Source organism: Malus sylvestris, chromosome 3, assembly GCF_916048215.2.
Source record: "Malus sylvestris chromosome 3, drMalSylv7.2, whole genome shotgun sequence".
NCBI lineage: Eukaryota > Viridiplantae > Streptophyta > Magnoliopsida > Rosales > Rosaceae > Malus > Malus sylvestris.
In genome coordinates, this window is record NC_062262.1 from 26,082,609 (window position 1) to 26,097,130 (window position 14,522).

At 36.8% G+C, this 14,522-nt stretch overlaps 2 protein-coding genes across 4 annotated transcripts; one reads left to right on the plus strand and one right to left on the minus strand.

Annotated features, from left to right (window-relative positions):
* Positions 1–4,789: 4,789 nt before the first annotated feature.
* Positions 4,790–6,391, minus strand: LOC126615880 (uncharacterized). The gene is made up of 2 exons (XM_050283807.1): positions 6,005–6,391; positions 4,790–5,302 (listed from the first exon to the last, which is right to left on the minus strand). The coding sequence occupies exons 1-2, from the start codon at positions 6,285–6,287 to the stop codon at positions 5,133–5,135; spliced, it is 453 nt and encodes a 150-aa protein (XP_050139764.1). The 5' UTR covers positions 6,288–6,391; the 3' UTR covers positions 4,790–5,132.
* Positions 6,392–7,253: 862 nt separating this feature from the next.
* Positions 7,254–13,973, plus strand: LOC126615865 (imidazole glycerol phosphate synthase hisHF, chloroplastic). 3 transcript variants are annotated; one of them, XM_050283790.1, is made up of 20 exons: positions 7,254–7,507; positions 7,614–7,696; positions 7,883–7,977; positions 8,280–8,383; positions 8,976–9,145; positions 9,271–9,385; positions 9,791–9,846; positions 9,934–9,972; positions 10,317–10,415; positions 10,879–10,941; positions 11,034–11,096; positions 11,232–11,314; positions 11,496–11,604; positions 11,702–11,755; positions 12,173–12,260; positions 12,406–12,443; positions 12,991–13,096; positions 13,381–13,547; positions 13,632–13,722; positions 13,846–13,973. In XM_050283790.1, the coding sequence occupies exons 1-19, from the start codon at positions 7,360–7,362 to the stop codon at positions 13,689–13,691; spliced, it is 1,740 nt and encodes a 579-aa protein (XP_050139747.1). In that variant the 5' UTR covers positions 7,254–7,359; the 3' UTR covers positions 13,692–13,722; positions 13,846–13,973. The 3 variants fall into 3 exon arrangements, with proteins under 3 accessions (XP_050139747.1, XP_050139746.1, XP_050139745.1); XM_050283789.1 differs by having other exon boundaries at positions 13,849–13,973; XM_050283788.1 differs by having other exon boundaries at positions 13,632–13,973.
* Positions 13,974–14,522: the final 549 nt, after the last annotated feature.

A 14,522-nucleotide genomic window follows, 5' to 3' on the forward strand; every position in this document is an offset into this window, starting at 1 on the left:
GCTACCTCTACATCGGGGCCGTAGCTAGGGTACTAAACTGTGATTACTGAGTAATTGCCACTCAGAGGTGATTGAGCGATCTACCACTAATCAGCATTGATATTGTTTCTAACTTAACCGCTACTAAGTGTGGTATTATACAAACGACTTCGATGCGATTAGCAATGAAACCATTCAATATAAATACGATTTAATATAAGCTCCCTCTACATAGGGGCCGTAGTTAGGGTACTAAACTGTGATTACTGAGTAATTGCCACTCTAATTATATATAATCCCAAGTTTAGTTAAGTATACACATAATATGGATATGCATGTGTATATTCACCCCTTTTGGCCTCTTATGCCGTCTCTATACACAAACCAAGAAGAGCTGTCTCTTGTTTTAGCCAGAAGGAGAAACAAGACCAGCTTGTTCTTTTAATTTTTTTTATTTCTTTTTTATTTTTTTCATTTATCCCAATCATTAATCTCAGGAAGATTGCATTATTTTATTATACACCTAAGTTTTGCAAGCTAGGCAAGCCTTTTTGTTTGCGTATCATTACCCACGTAGGTGCTTAATTAAATTAAATAAATAGTTTTGCATATTTTTTTTTCAAATATTTTGCTCATGACAACAATATACCAACATATGTGAAATTAATTAAAAAGAGGACTTTCATAGTACGAATATACTAACATTGTAAAACTCACTCTCGTATGCTAGAGGAGATTATTCAAGTCTCATATGTCGATTTGTCACAAAAGTCAATTTTAATTTATTGAGAGGTTGATGAAGCTTCCCGTGTGAACAAGAGAGACTTTTGTTAGGCCATTGAGAGGAGTCAACAAGTTTGTTCCCACTACCTATTCTCTATCATTGCTATGTTGGCGACTAATATTCAAATTCAAAGTTTAGTTTCTTTTGGGGAGGTGCTCATTAGTTTGGCAAATAAATAGTACATCCACAAACTCTCTCTCTCTCTCTCTCTCTCTCTCTCACTTCCTCACAACTACCGACTTTTTCTATCAGCTCTTATAATTTCATTTTGCTCTTAACTACCAACTTTAAATATTTACAATTGTGACATATGTCAAATTATTGACAGAGCTAACAACGCAAAGAAATGAATACATTTTGAGAATGAAACTTGGAAATCCTCGTTCTCTTCACTCAAGAAAAACTTATCGAGATCAAAAATTTCATTGCATGTAGCCACATTTCTAAAGCCAATCACGATATGTGTCATCATTCATATATATATTGGGTCACACTACACTCGGTTCGTATTTAGCAAATTAGATATCATTATCATGCCACTTAACATAACATTCATTCGTCTTATTAAGTAGGTACTACCTAACCTATGGCACTTAGCATCTAGTGGAACAAGTGAAGCGAATGTGGTCCATGGAACCACAACTAGGCATAGAGTATAAAAAAAGAGAGACTTTAAACAAAGTCAACTAATTTTAAAACGTCAAATTATTAACCGATCCATTCAATCCCCTCATGAAAATCGACTTCTCGAAGAGTCAAACACGTTGGCTGTTCACCTTTTCCCTTCGTTTTCTCTTTGGGGTATTGAAAGGTCAACTCAAAACTCGAAAGACCTAGAGAAAGGCTTTTGACAAACAAAAAACCTATGCGATCATCCAAACGTAATTGTGAAGTGTCAAATATCTACTCAAGGGCAATGCTTTCAGCTCGGCACCATCTATTTGAACACCCCATCGAAAGAGAAGATATTTTGTTATTTGACCTAATATTGGTTTTCACTCGTACTTATATGTAAGTATGTGGCTCGTTTGATGATTAGGATTCAATTTTACTGCATAACTCGATAATAAGCCTCTTATCCGGATGACGAAATTATCATGTCTCATCGAATTGTAGACATAAAATTAGTCTTATTTAGCGGTTTTGCATCTTCATTCTTTACACCTACCAAAGTTATAGCCTATATATGAGATCTCATGAGCCCATTTTACTCCCAAACTTAATTATGTTCTTGTTAGGGTTTGAATAGGGAAATAAAAGTCAGATTGCACTACAAGAAAAACGGGCCGAGAACACAATTGATTTGTGCCCTTCTCATTTTCATTGAGCGCAATACATATTTGTGCGTTTTAAATTTCATTGAACACCAAAATATCTCATATGTATGTGCCCTCTAACAAAAAAGCACATTAGTTTGGGTCTAGTATTGGTGCCTACTAAATTTTGAACATAAAACTTTGTGTCCAGCTTGCATGCAAGAGATGAAATTTTTTTATTAACTTACAAACATACAATAAAGGCTTTTGTGCCCTCTAGTTTAATATATTAAATAAATAAAAAATATGTTTTTGTGTCCTTTACATTTACTTTTTTTCTATTCACAATTTGTGAAAATATCTAGTTGCAATCAACTTGAATTATTAGGGGGAATCTAATTAATATATTATTTTACTAATTTTCTAAGAGCACTTCCACCAGAGGTGAAATGTGCCAGCACCCAGTCAAAAAACCAGGCTGGGGGTCAATGCATCCACTCCAGCCCGTGGAATAGACTGGCACCCAGCCTAAGCCAGTCCATAGGCCGACCTAAAATTGACAGAGGAAGGAGACGGCTTATCTGACGTCATGCTAACGTCATGATTACCGCCTCTCTCATCTAGAACCCTATCAAACACCTGGAACCCCATCCCGATCCTTGGAACCCCATCAACCCCCTTCCCCTGATAAATCCATATATTCAACACCATGTCCCCCTTCCAAATCGTGATCATCCTGCAACTCGGATCGTCGTCGATAGGTTGATTAACTCGAATCTTCCTACAACTGGATTTTTTTTCCGTTTTGTATATTTTCGATGAATTTTTGAATATGTAGGTGTTGATTTTTGGGGGTTTAAGGTGTGCGCAGGTCCAGGATGGTGGGTGTCCATGTTCAGAGTAGGGTGGGTTCGATGGCGTGGTGTACAGAGAGAAGAAAAAAGTGGGAACAGTGGGAAAAAGAAGAAGAAAGGAGTTAGAGAGAAGAAGAAGAAGGGAGTAGAGAGAAGAAGTCAGAAATTAAAAAACCAAATTATTATTTTATAATAAAAATTAATAATATTTTAATAAAATTGACTAGGCTATTTTTTGTTAGGGGTGGAGATGCTTTGGCCTATTACTGTTCACTGGGGTCTATTACTGTTCACTTGAATGGATAAATGTGCTGGGTGATGGCGCAAAGTCTTTAAGGGTGTAATTGCTCTAATGGGTTTTTGTGTCCTGTGGGACCCACCCACATGGGTCTTCACCATTCCCCGTGCATTCACTCCTTTCTTCACTTCATCACTCTTTTGTCTTTCTCTTTCACGCAACTCTTTCTCTCTCACTAACTCTCTTCACTTCTTCACTTGTTTCTCTTTCTTCTGCCTCACCATCTCTGTGCTCACTGCATAGAAAACCGCAACATCTATCACCATCTCACTCGCCACTCCGGCGAACCTTGCCACCACGCAAACACCACACTGCCACCCTCCCCCTCTCACAGTCTCTCTATCTTCCTTTCGGCTTCTTCCTTGACACATAAGCAATGACGGCGGCGGAGTTGCCAATCTCCAGCAAGGTAACCACCAGCCTCACCTTCCTTTCCTCACCACAGACTCCCTATTACCTTTTGCTTTCTGGAAACAAAAACTGATGCAACGAATTAACAAGCTCCGTCGCGGCTTGACTTTTCAGCAAGATTTTCTGTCGAATCTAGTGTGAGTGAGTCTCGAAAACATTAGGTTCTTTAAGTTGTTTAGAGACGTTTTTGTGCACTGCATGCCTGATTTGGTTAAGGTTGGATGCAGTTTCAATCATAGGACAAATTCCCGGTGAGGGCTGTGAGTTTCAAGCTGATTTTAGGCTATCACCGGCCACCCAATGGCCCCAAGGAAGGTATATTTCGAATCCTTACCTTCGTAGCTTTGTTTTGACTTTTGAATTGTTGAAAATGGTTGTGTTTTAGACCAAAATGGACTCTAAAACCCCTGGCGTGGCTGCAAGTTGTACTCTCGTTGCGCGTGGTACTACTGTGGATAGTGCATGAAGCACAGACACCTCCACCGGAAGGATGACTGCTTGAAAGGATGAATATAAGTTTGAAATCATTGCGTTGTTTTTTTCTTTAATTTATAGTGTTGATTTCTTGGTTGAGTTTCAACATGTGACTGATCTGTCAAGAAGAGAAACTATGAGCAGTATTTTCCTATTCCGATCTGGTGTTTTCAATTGTTTGATTCAGGTTGTAGGGCATTTTCATTTTGTTATTTTGTTAATTTTCTTTTAAATTTAACTAATAGAGCACAATTACAAAAAATGTCTTAACATGAATTTGAAATGTCATCTGACATAGTTGTCAGAACGCGCAAAAAAAAACCCTTATTTATGCTTAACTCTTTGAGCACTGATGGCCATATCGTGCCCTTTAATCAAATGGCACACCTATAGAGGGCACTATATAGTTTAGTTGTTGCTGTTACTATTGCTCTATGGGCGTTGGTGCCCTTTGACCTCATAGGGCATAAATAACTTTTTGTGTGCACTGACCATATTTTTTATAGTGTTGAAACTTGACTTCTCACAACACTTTGTAATTAAGGTTTGTGTTTTGGACTTTAGCAATTAGGGTCGGGTTTCTTAGTAGACAATAAGCCGACCAACTCTACCGATATGAATGATATTGGCTAGAGTGGATGTGTTTCGCTCACCATTATACAATCGAGTTAGAATCTCCTTCTACGTAGTTTAAGTTATTTAAAGTCGAATATCATTTGTATATAAAAAAAAATTAACCAACTCCCATATATTAAATTTCTAACCCAACTCACACATGCTTGTAGTTTATCACATTGTGCGCTATCAATAAAAGAAATTACAATTTGTAGGTTTGTATGATATTTACAGGAGACCACAGTAATTCATTTATTCTATGAAGCAATCTAAAATTTTGCAAGCTATATGCATTATTTCAATGATCAACCCATGTTGATTTGAATTATTCTTAAGGGATTAATGAGAAACTGTGGTTTTAGCAATTCTACGATATATTAACGTGGACTAATTATATTAATTGATGCATTATTTGAAGCTTCGGCTTGTTCATATGGTTATTCATCTTCGGAATTCAGCTTTTAGCTGATCCTTTGTGTTGCCTTCTTCACTTCTACAGGATCAGTAGATTTCTTGTGCTCATAATCCTTTTTCAGATTCTTCACTTCTTCGACGCGTTCTCGTAGCAGATGGAGCTCTTTGATATAGTAGTGTAGTCTATCTATAATCATTGCCAGGAATAGGGAAAACCCTGTATAATGACAAACATTCCAGTTCCAGGTTAATTAGAGAAAAATGGCATAATTACAACTAGCTAATTGAAAACATATAAATTATGCACAAAAGCTTGGCATCGATCGAGTTGTATTCATTACCTTGCTGCAAAACCCTAACACAACTTATAAATAAGACAATCTATGTATTTTTCAATTGGGACAGAAGGCAATATGGTACTTCTTGTGAGTGTGTGAAGAACTGTCCCATGTCGGAAAGTTCAAAAACCTCTCAAGTTTTATAAAGAGTTGGATGACTCCACCTATTGATTTTAGGGTGCATGAAACCTCAGTTTTTTTTTTTTTTTGGCAAGTGGCCCTTTACCATGGTGGTGGAAAGGGATCAAGCCCTTGCATGATGTCGTGCGTCCGAACCCCATCATTGGCTAATCTAACAAAATCTATCGTTTGACAAAAAAAAAAAAAAAAAACCTCAGCTTCTTTCACTTCCGACTAAGCTTTTTCCTGCTTCGGAGAGTTTTGTTTTATAAGACTTAACATGACATGAGATTGGTTACATGATTGCCAACAGAAAAGGATTTTCATTCATCGGCCAAAATTAGATACATGCAATCTTCAAAATTAAAAACTCCAACTTTACCCTGACAAGGTTACGTATATAGTTTTTTCCCAAGTAAATTTTAAGGAAAAGGGTTACTAAAATGGATGATATAGCTCACCTATGAGAGATGCTTCCAGGAGACGATGTGCCATAAGAACCTCGTCTGTCGGATTGACAAAGCCTGCCTCTGATAAACGTTTTTGAACACTGAATACACTATATATGGTGGAGCTAAAGAAGACGAGAATGGTTCCTCCCACGCTCTTCGCCACCAATGGCCCCCGTCCTTGCTTCGATCGATCTAACCCCACGATCACCAACTTCCTCAGAGGGGTTCTAAACAGAAGGCTCAGAATCAATGCCATTTCAGCCAACACAAGTGTAAACAAAATTAGAATCATTGCTTCTGGTTAATTAGCAACAAAGTTTTATTTTTCAATGATTTTGCTAACATGAAAGTGGCTTTATCTGAAGGATGTGGAAAAAAACAATGGTGTAATTGTTGTTTAGGGTTCGTTTTGTAGGTGTCCTGTGTGATATGATTCTTCAAACTTATAGTTGAATCAAGGAATTATACTTTCCATGATTACATGAGGCAGGGATAGAATTATTTCATCATGTCCCCAAGGACACACTTGGTATCTATGTCTCTTTGGGATATCAGATATCTTGTTGTTTAGGAATTGAGAGTTTTTTCAAAAGATTCTTTCAAGTCATAGAGAATAGATGAAGTTTCACGTAAAAGTTATAAACTAATGGATTGCTCTGATAGATAAGGTCTTTCCTTTCAAATTATTGCGTCTTGATTCATTAATTTATCCCTTTCATTAGTAGGAGCATAGTGTTAATTTTGCTTATAGTAAAGAAGGAAAACTTTCAAATTTTGGTGATGTCATCTTATTTTTATTGTTTGTCCTTGTAGCTCTGAAATTGTTATGCCAAATTTTGAGCAACTTCGGCCCAATCCAATCCCCTAGGCTATAGGCGATCAAATCCATTTCCCCTCCCCCTCCAACCCATACCAAAAGCCTGACTTCTCCCCCAAGCTCGAATCGATAGCCATGATGGATATTTTTTTGACGTCAGGTGTGTGGAAAATACGTACAAGGTGATGCGGGTCTTTGACAAGAAATTAACGTTTGGGGCTTATGTGCAGGCGCACTAATGGTTGATTCTTCTTTGGGAACAGATCGCGGAGTTTTTTTTCATCTGAAGTTGACAATCAGGATTCTATTAGTCTATAATTTATATATTTTTTTAAAAAATTATCATTTTTCACACCAAAAAAAAAAGTAATAAGAATAGTAAATTCTTCAAAACGGTGCGCTGCAGTGGTTTAAGACACATGCCTCAAACAACGAGCGAGGAGCAAATAGCATTAGGTAAGTGGACTTCCAAGTTCCAACTCTAGTTTGGCCTTTCATCAGAGTCCGAGTCTGAGCCGGGGAAGACTGTCTATCTTCAGAGCCTGCAATGGAGGCGCCGCCATTCGCCTCTTCCTCCAAAACCCTACCGTTTCGCTCATCCTCCGCTTCCTCCCTTCTGTTTCTTCCCAAAACTCACCTCAATTTCAGACGTCCCAGAAGCTTCTCCGTCCGTGCCTCCTCCGCCGCAGATTCCGGTACTCTCCTCTCCCTCCCTCCCTCCCTCTCTCTGTTAAATTTGAGTTTTTGTTATTATTATTTATTATTTTAATAATAATTTAGTTTGTTTGAATAATGAATCAGGGGTGACTCTGCTCGACTACGGCGCCGGCAATGTTCGCAGTGTGAGGAATGCCATTCGCCACCTAGGCTTCGACGTCAAAGATGTAATTTTTCTTTTCTTTTTGGTCAATTATCTATCAAAGTTATGCCCTTGTAACCAATTTCTTTGTAGTGTTGTATGTTATAGATTTTGTTAGAAATTTGGAATAGAAAAGAAAGATGACAAAAATCGGTTGGTGTAAAGGATGGTAAATAGATGAGTTGTATTTTAACAGAAGTTCGAAATGTAGGTCCAAACACCGGAAGACATTCTGAATGCCGAACGCCTAGTATTTCCTGGCGTGGGGGCTTTCGCTGCCGCCATGGATGTGCTGAATAAGAACGGGTATGCGTTTCTTTTATTTTTTGTTGGATTCTATAAGGATCAATTGCTTGTTGGGTCCGTTTAAATGGATTAGTGGCAATGAACGGATAAAGTGCATATTTGGAGAATGGGGAATGTGGTTAAGTTACTCATGATCAAAGAAGCATCGTGACAATGATTGGTAGTTAGTTTGAATAACAAATTTCAAAATAATGGCTCTGAATCTTCTTGTTTGCTAACTAATCACATAATATTTCTCATGTCATTTATAGTTTATTAGCTTTTAGATTGTGGGAAAATTTCAGCCCTTTATTGTTTTTCAGGATGGCGGAAGCAATCTGTTCATATATTGAGAAGGATCGACCATTTCTTGGCATTTGTCTTGGACTTCAGCTCCTTTTTGAATCCAGCGAAGAGAATGGACCGGGTCAGTGCTTCATGCCTCCTTTTTCATCAACTTTGTTTTTCCAATTTTGTAACTCATCATCTACGATTCACTTATAGTTATTTGGATGGAATGGTTTAAAAGGCATTGAATTTGTAAATAAGCTAGATACAATGTATTAGAACACTAAATCACGTATTGAAAAGGATTCGGAATAACTTAAAAAATGTAGTAGAAATGGATTTGCAATTGCTGTAAGTTGTACAACTGCATTTGACATCAATGTATTGTATTCTGGCGTTATATATTGTAAAGTCCAGTTAATAAATTTAGTTATATAATGGTACCTAAAACCCCTAGTATAGAGAAATCACTCTTCCCATGTTATAGGAGTTTCCTTTCCATGCTGGCATACATAGCAAATACTGAGGATGCAGCAATCCATTCGTGAAGTTATCCTGATAATGAAAGCCTCAGGTTGTTACTGTTAGTGACAATTGAGTTAGACAGCTTGGTTTAAGGAGATAGTCCTAGAAACAAATTAATGTTAATTTGAATGTACGTAACATTGTTATAGCTTTTTTTTTATCTATTTAATTTAGTAATAGTTGAACTGATATTATACATGTCTCAGTGAAAGGTCTTGGCTTGATACCTGGAGTGGTTGGCTGTTTTGATTCATCAAATGGTTTCAGAGTTCCACACATTGGATGGAATGCTTTGCAGATTGAAAAAGACTCATTAATTTTGGATGATGTTGGAAGCCATCATGTCTATTTTGTTCATTCTTACAGAGCCATGCCTGTATGTCTTATTCTCCTATTTCACAGAAAATAATTTAAAGTTCATGCATCTGCTGCATACTTCCACTAAGAATACATTGATTTGTATGTTTACTGGGGTTGACATAGTTTTATACCAATTTTCAGTCAGATGAAAACAAAGACTGGGTTTCATCTACTTGCAACTATGGAGACAATTTTATTGCATCTGTTAGAAGGGGAAATGTGCATGCAGTTCAATTCCACCCAGAAAAGAGTGGAGGCAAGATATCATTTCTCTCTCCTGTCTGTTAGTAGATTTTAATGGTAGTCCAAAGTGTACAGGGATTGTAGGAATGTTCCATGCCTCGTTTCTTTTAGTAAAAGGGAAGCAGATTTTATCTCACATGACTTTAGACCATTGAGTTCTTTCCTAGAATGAAGAGGTACAGTTTTTGTTTAAGGTAGACCATTGAGTTCTTTCCTAGAACGAAGAGGTAAAGTTTTTGTTTAAGGGCTAGGCGGTGGATCATTCTAACCTTTGCTGTGTAATTTTGGCATTCTAAGATCTATTTTATAGACTTTTGTTCCAGTTCACTTTATCCATGCATGAAAAGTGATTTAGATTTATTTTCATTATATGAAGGCCTATTATTGATATCAATTTTGCCTGAATGTGAATGTTTAGATGTTGGTCTTACGATATTGAGAAGATTTTTGTATCCAAAGACGAACCTGGAAAAGGTAACCTTTGTACTTATGAGAAATATGCTTCCCATATGTTGACTATGTTTAACCATCTAACAATGTGAGATGTTCTTGTGAAGACAGAAGCCAACTGAAAGGAAGGCTTTGAAACTTGCTAAGAGGGTAATTCCTGTTGACTTATTTTATAGTTTTATCATTTTAGTGGTAGGAAAAGTGAGAAGGGCTTGAATTTTAATCCGACCTAAAATATTGTAGTCCAACTTACAATATCATAGTTCTAAATGTCTGGGTGATGGTGCTTTTTATCTTGTTTTGTTTGTGCCTTTGTGGACTTCTTGTCCGCTTTTGTATTTTTATTGTTTCTTTGCAATAAAAAATTGTTTCTTCTTCTTCTTCTTCTTCAAAAAAAAAAACTTACAATATCATAGGTCGGATTCGGATTATGACTTATCTCATTGTCTGTCATATGCTGACTGTGAAGGTTGTCCCTAAATTCTGTTACTTAGGTGATTGCTTGTCTTGATGTGAGGACGAATGACAGGGGAGATCTTGTTGTAACCAAAGGCGACCAATATGATGTAAGAGAGCACACAAAAGAGAATGAGGTATTGCAACATTTCTTGACTCTTTCCTTATATGATTTTGGTGATTTTTAACCCTTATTTCTGGATGCTTGTCATGCTTAGCCATCAGTGAATAATATTTTATCACATCCAAAATATATAAGATCTAGTTCAATAAGCCCACTTATGGATCTTACTGTAGATTATTTTCTTGTTTCAAGCACTTCTGGTTTCATGGTTGATACCCTTTTTTTTTCACTTTGAGTATGCGACCTGCTTTAAAAAGGATCAGCAGCACCTCCTGAAGAAAGCGTATCTTTGTTTTGATGGAATTTTGTTATTAGTTAAAAAGAAAAGGGATACTTTTTCTATTCATTGGGGTTCTTGCTCTAGCATGACTATTCAAGATCGTACTTGATATTTTTCATATTTTTTATATGATTCAAATTATTTTCTTTATGTCATGAAAATTGCTTTTATGTCTACTAATCAAAAAATTTAATAGGTGAGAGAACTTGGTAAGCCTGTAGAGCTTGCTCGACAGTATTACAAAGATGGGGCTGATGAGGTATGCCTCCTTAAGTTTGAACAAATTTCACTGCTTATGTATCGTCTAAGAGCTCTAGTAATCTGCTGAAGTCTTAATTTTGAATTTTTCAGGTCAGCTTTCTGAATATTACTGGTTTTCGAGACTTCCCTCTGGGCGACTTGCCCATGTTACAGGTTTGTGATAGAGAATCAGTTAATGTTCGACTTGAATCTTTCAGTTTTGACACAATTCAGAGTTCTCCGATTTTAAAGCTGGATTGTTACATGTTAATTAATTTCCTAATTCTTGTTTGCTTTCATGCTTTGTAGGTATTGAGATACACATCAGAAAATGTTTTTGTACCATTAACAGTTGGAGGTGGCATCAGAGATTTTACAGATGCAAATGGCAGGTATAATCTTCGGTGTAAAATTGTGATGGATCAATAATTGTCCTTTCTTGCATTTTTCAACTCTACTGCATATGTTTTTTACCGGAGAAACTGAAATCCTGTAGCTTCAACTCAAATTATATATGCCAATTAGATGTATTGGTATGGACATGGATTATAGGTTCACTTTTTTTTCTTTCAGGCACTATTCTAGTTTGGAAGTTGCTTCCGAATATTTCAGATGTGGGGCTGATAAGATTTCTATTGGAAGCGATGCAGTTTATGCTGCAGAAGAATATTTAAGAACTGGAGTATGCAATAACTTTTGCTGTTTCAAATTCAGGTTGGTACAATATACACATCACACTGTGTATGCCTCTCTAATGGTTTTGTCAACTGAATTTTCAGGTAAAAAATGGAAAAAGTAGCTTAGAGCAGATATCTAGAGTTTATGGAAATCAGGTAATTTGTTGTCCAGTAGATGCATCCATGCTTAACATTCTTTTGAGTTAATCTACACAATTGGACATAATATAAGAAGTCTCAGTACACATTTTGTTATTTTCCTTTGATCCCAGCGTCCGTTTCTGGAGCATTTCTTTTGACCCTCCGAGAATTCATTATAGTTCTTGTGGGACCATAAAGTAGGAAACTAGAGTTGATGAAGAAGCTCCTCATTCTGTTCTTTCTGCTTTTACATGTTCTGAATTTATTGAGGATCTAGGAATTTCTGTAGTTTTGACTGACTAATTAGTCATGGTCACCTTGACGGTGTTAATTATGTCTGGTATTATGTCTTAGTATTTGCAGAAAGCATGGATCATTGTTTCTTTTATTGAGTTTAGACGATATTGAGTTTATATGAAAAATATGATGCAGGCTGTGGTTGTGAGCATTGATCCTCGCAGAGTGTACATTAAGAATCCAAAAGATGTAGAGTTCAAGACTATAAGGGTAGCAAACCCAGGTAAGGGGGCATAACTTCAAATCTTTCTTTCCTTGTTTCTCCAGCTTGGATATGCCATTGATCTTCATGTTTTATAGAGTAAAATCGTGTGTTCAAATTTTCAAGGAAAGTTATAAGAAAGAAAATAACTTATTGTTAATTTCAGGTCCAAATGGAGAAGAATTTGCATGGTACCAGTGCACAGTAAGTATTCTTTTCCATTGCTTTCTTTACCTCTGTACTACTGTTCAAAGTTAAAACAGATATATTTCGGAAGCTTGCATATTACATGGAATTGCTTCATTTAATTTGTCCCCAGAAAATAATAATAACAAGAATGCCCTGAACCTCCATGTCGCCTTTAAAGTATCGTAGTATGGCATCAATTGTTGGCTCTAAAGACATGATTAGGAGTATATATTGTTGATTTAAGATAGTCGCGGGTAGAATTTTAAGTTCTTCACAAGGGAGAAGGGAACTAGATTAACCTACGTCATCTTATTCTTACCGCACAGACAGCTATATCTGTTTGTGCATCATTGAATTGTTTCATATTTCCAATTTGACTTGTGTTATGATATGCTGTAAGACATTTCCGTGCTTCAATTGTATGTTATAATATATAATTGGCAGGACAAGAGTATGAACTTGGTTGTCAGATGCAACAATTAGAGATCCTTGCCTTGGCTGGTTCCACCTTTACAAGATTTTCCGGATTACATCTTGAAAATATCTGTTGTTTGTTCCTCAGGTTAGCGGTGGCCGAGAAGGCCGACCAATTGGGGCGTATGAGCTTGCAAAAGCAGTAGAGGAGCTCGGAGCTGGAGAAATACTGCTAAACTGCATTGATTGTGATGGTAAAGATTACTATTGCTTTACTCGAAACTTTTTTTCTGTTACATTAATTTATTTTTCGAGCATAATCTTTATAAAATGGATACATAAAGTTATTATGTACAATGAGTGCTATCTTCCCCCCGTAAGTTTTAGTTTCTTATACTTCCCAAATGTTTGAAACTGTCTATTTTGTTCTGGAAGGCATTGATGTCATTTACATTTTTTTTTTTTAAACTTCATTCTCAAACTAGTTTGTTGTTTTTGTTGGATTTTCATGCTTATGTCGAGTCTTCGATGCTCTCAGGTCAAAAGAAGGGATTTGATATAGATTTAATAAAGCTGATCTCAGATGCTGTGAGCATTCCTGTGATTGCTAGTAGCGGTGCTGGTTCTGCCGAACACTTCTCAGAGGTGTTCAGGAAAACAAATGCATCGGCTGCCCTAGCTGCTGGTATTTTCCATCGGAAGGAGGTACAGCTTTTGAACCGTTTATTTGACTTGTTAGCATCTAGGTGCTGATCATCATTAGTAATACTCTGATTATAATCCTTGCAGGTGCCTATTCAGTCAGTGAAGGAGCACTTGTTAAACGAACAAATAGAAGTCAGAATCTGAACGCATCACTGCTCCTAACGCTTTGAAATATGTAGGTGACTGATTTTCTTTTTCGCCAAAATAAAAAGGTTTTGAGAGATGTCAAGTTTGTCAATCTGTTAAGCTGAAACTTTTTAGCTCTTTGACCTGAGCATGTACCTTCATTTTGTGGCAGCAGTCGACTCCAACGAATATTGGAGTTGTTTAAACAGGGTACCCTGAAGTTTTGTGGATTTAGGCACAAGTTATAGTATGTAAATTTTTGCATTCCTGTATTTTACGGTATGATCCCACATTTGGTAACTCACAGCCCACTCATCTTCTTCAAGCTCTCATACTCACTCTGCCTGGTTGAAGCAAACTGAACCCGAATGCAGTCGTTAAGACCTAGTTGGCTTATTTATTGATTTGCCCCATGAAACTTCTCTTTAATATCACTTTACTCCGTGAAATTTCGAGTGGTGTTCTAAATCAGTTTTAGTGGATGTTAGATTCAGTTCGTTCACGAGGAGCTGCCTGGGAAGTTTGAATTACATTGGATTAGAAAGGAGAAGCATCCTTCATTTGTTGCCACGTACCAAACATGAAACTGGATTAAAAAAATCTAACCCAACCGAGGATGCGTAAGATGTGCCTCAAGTCTTCTTTATGCGTTGGATTAGAGAGAATCAGAGCATTTCTCTATGGACTTTAGTCCAGTTGCAGTTTTGATCACTCGAGTAATAATCCATGGGTGCGTTTTTTGTACCAAACTATCTCGAACTGGACTATCTTGAGGGACTAAGCTGGATTAACTTAGTAAAGTGTTTGGTGCAATGTCGGACTAATAAGTTGGATAATGAAAAAAAAAAT

Bases quoted from the DNA above. Each gene is read 5' to 3' on its own strand.
- LOC126615865 (XM_050283788.1), top strand. From the start codon at position 7,360: ATGGAGGCGCCGCCATTCGCCTCTTCCTCCAAAACCCTACCGTTTCGC. The intron at 11,097-11,231 runs GTTTGTGATAGA...CATGCTTTGTAG, and splicing joins GCGACTTGCCCATGTTACAG to GTATTGAGATACACATCAGA. The intron at 11,605-11,701 runs GTATGCAATAAC...CTGAATTTTCAG, and splicing joins AAGAATATTTAAGAACTGGA to GTAAAAAATGGAAAAAGTAG.
- LOC126615880 (XM_050283807.1), bottom strand. From the start codon at position 6,287: ATGATTCTAATTTTGTTTACACTTGTGTTGGCTGAAATGGCATTGATT. The intron at 5,303-6,004 runs GTGAGCTATATC...GTCATTATACAG, and splicing joins CCTGGAAGCATCTCTCATAG to GGTTTTCCCTATTCCTGGCA.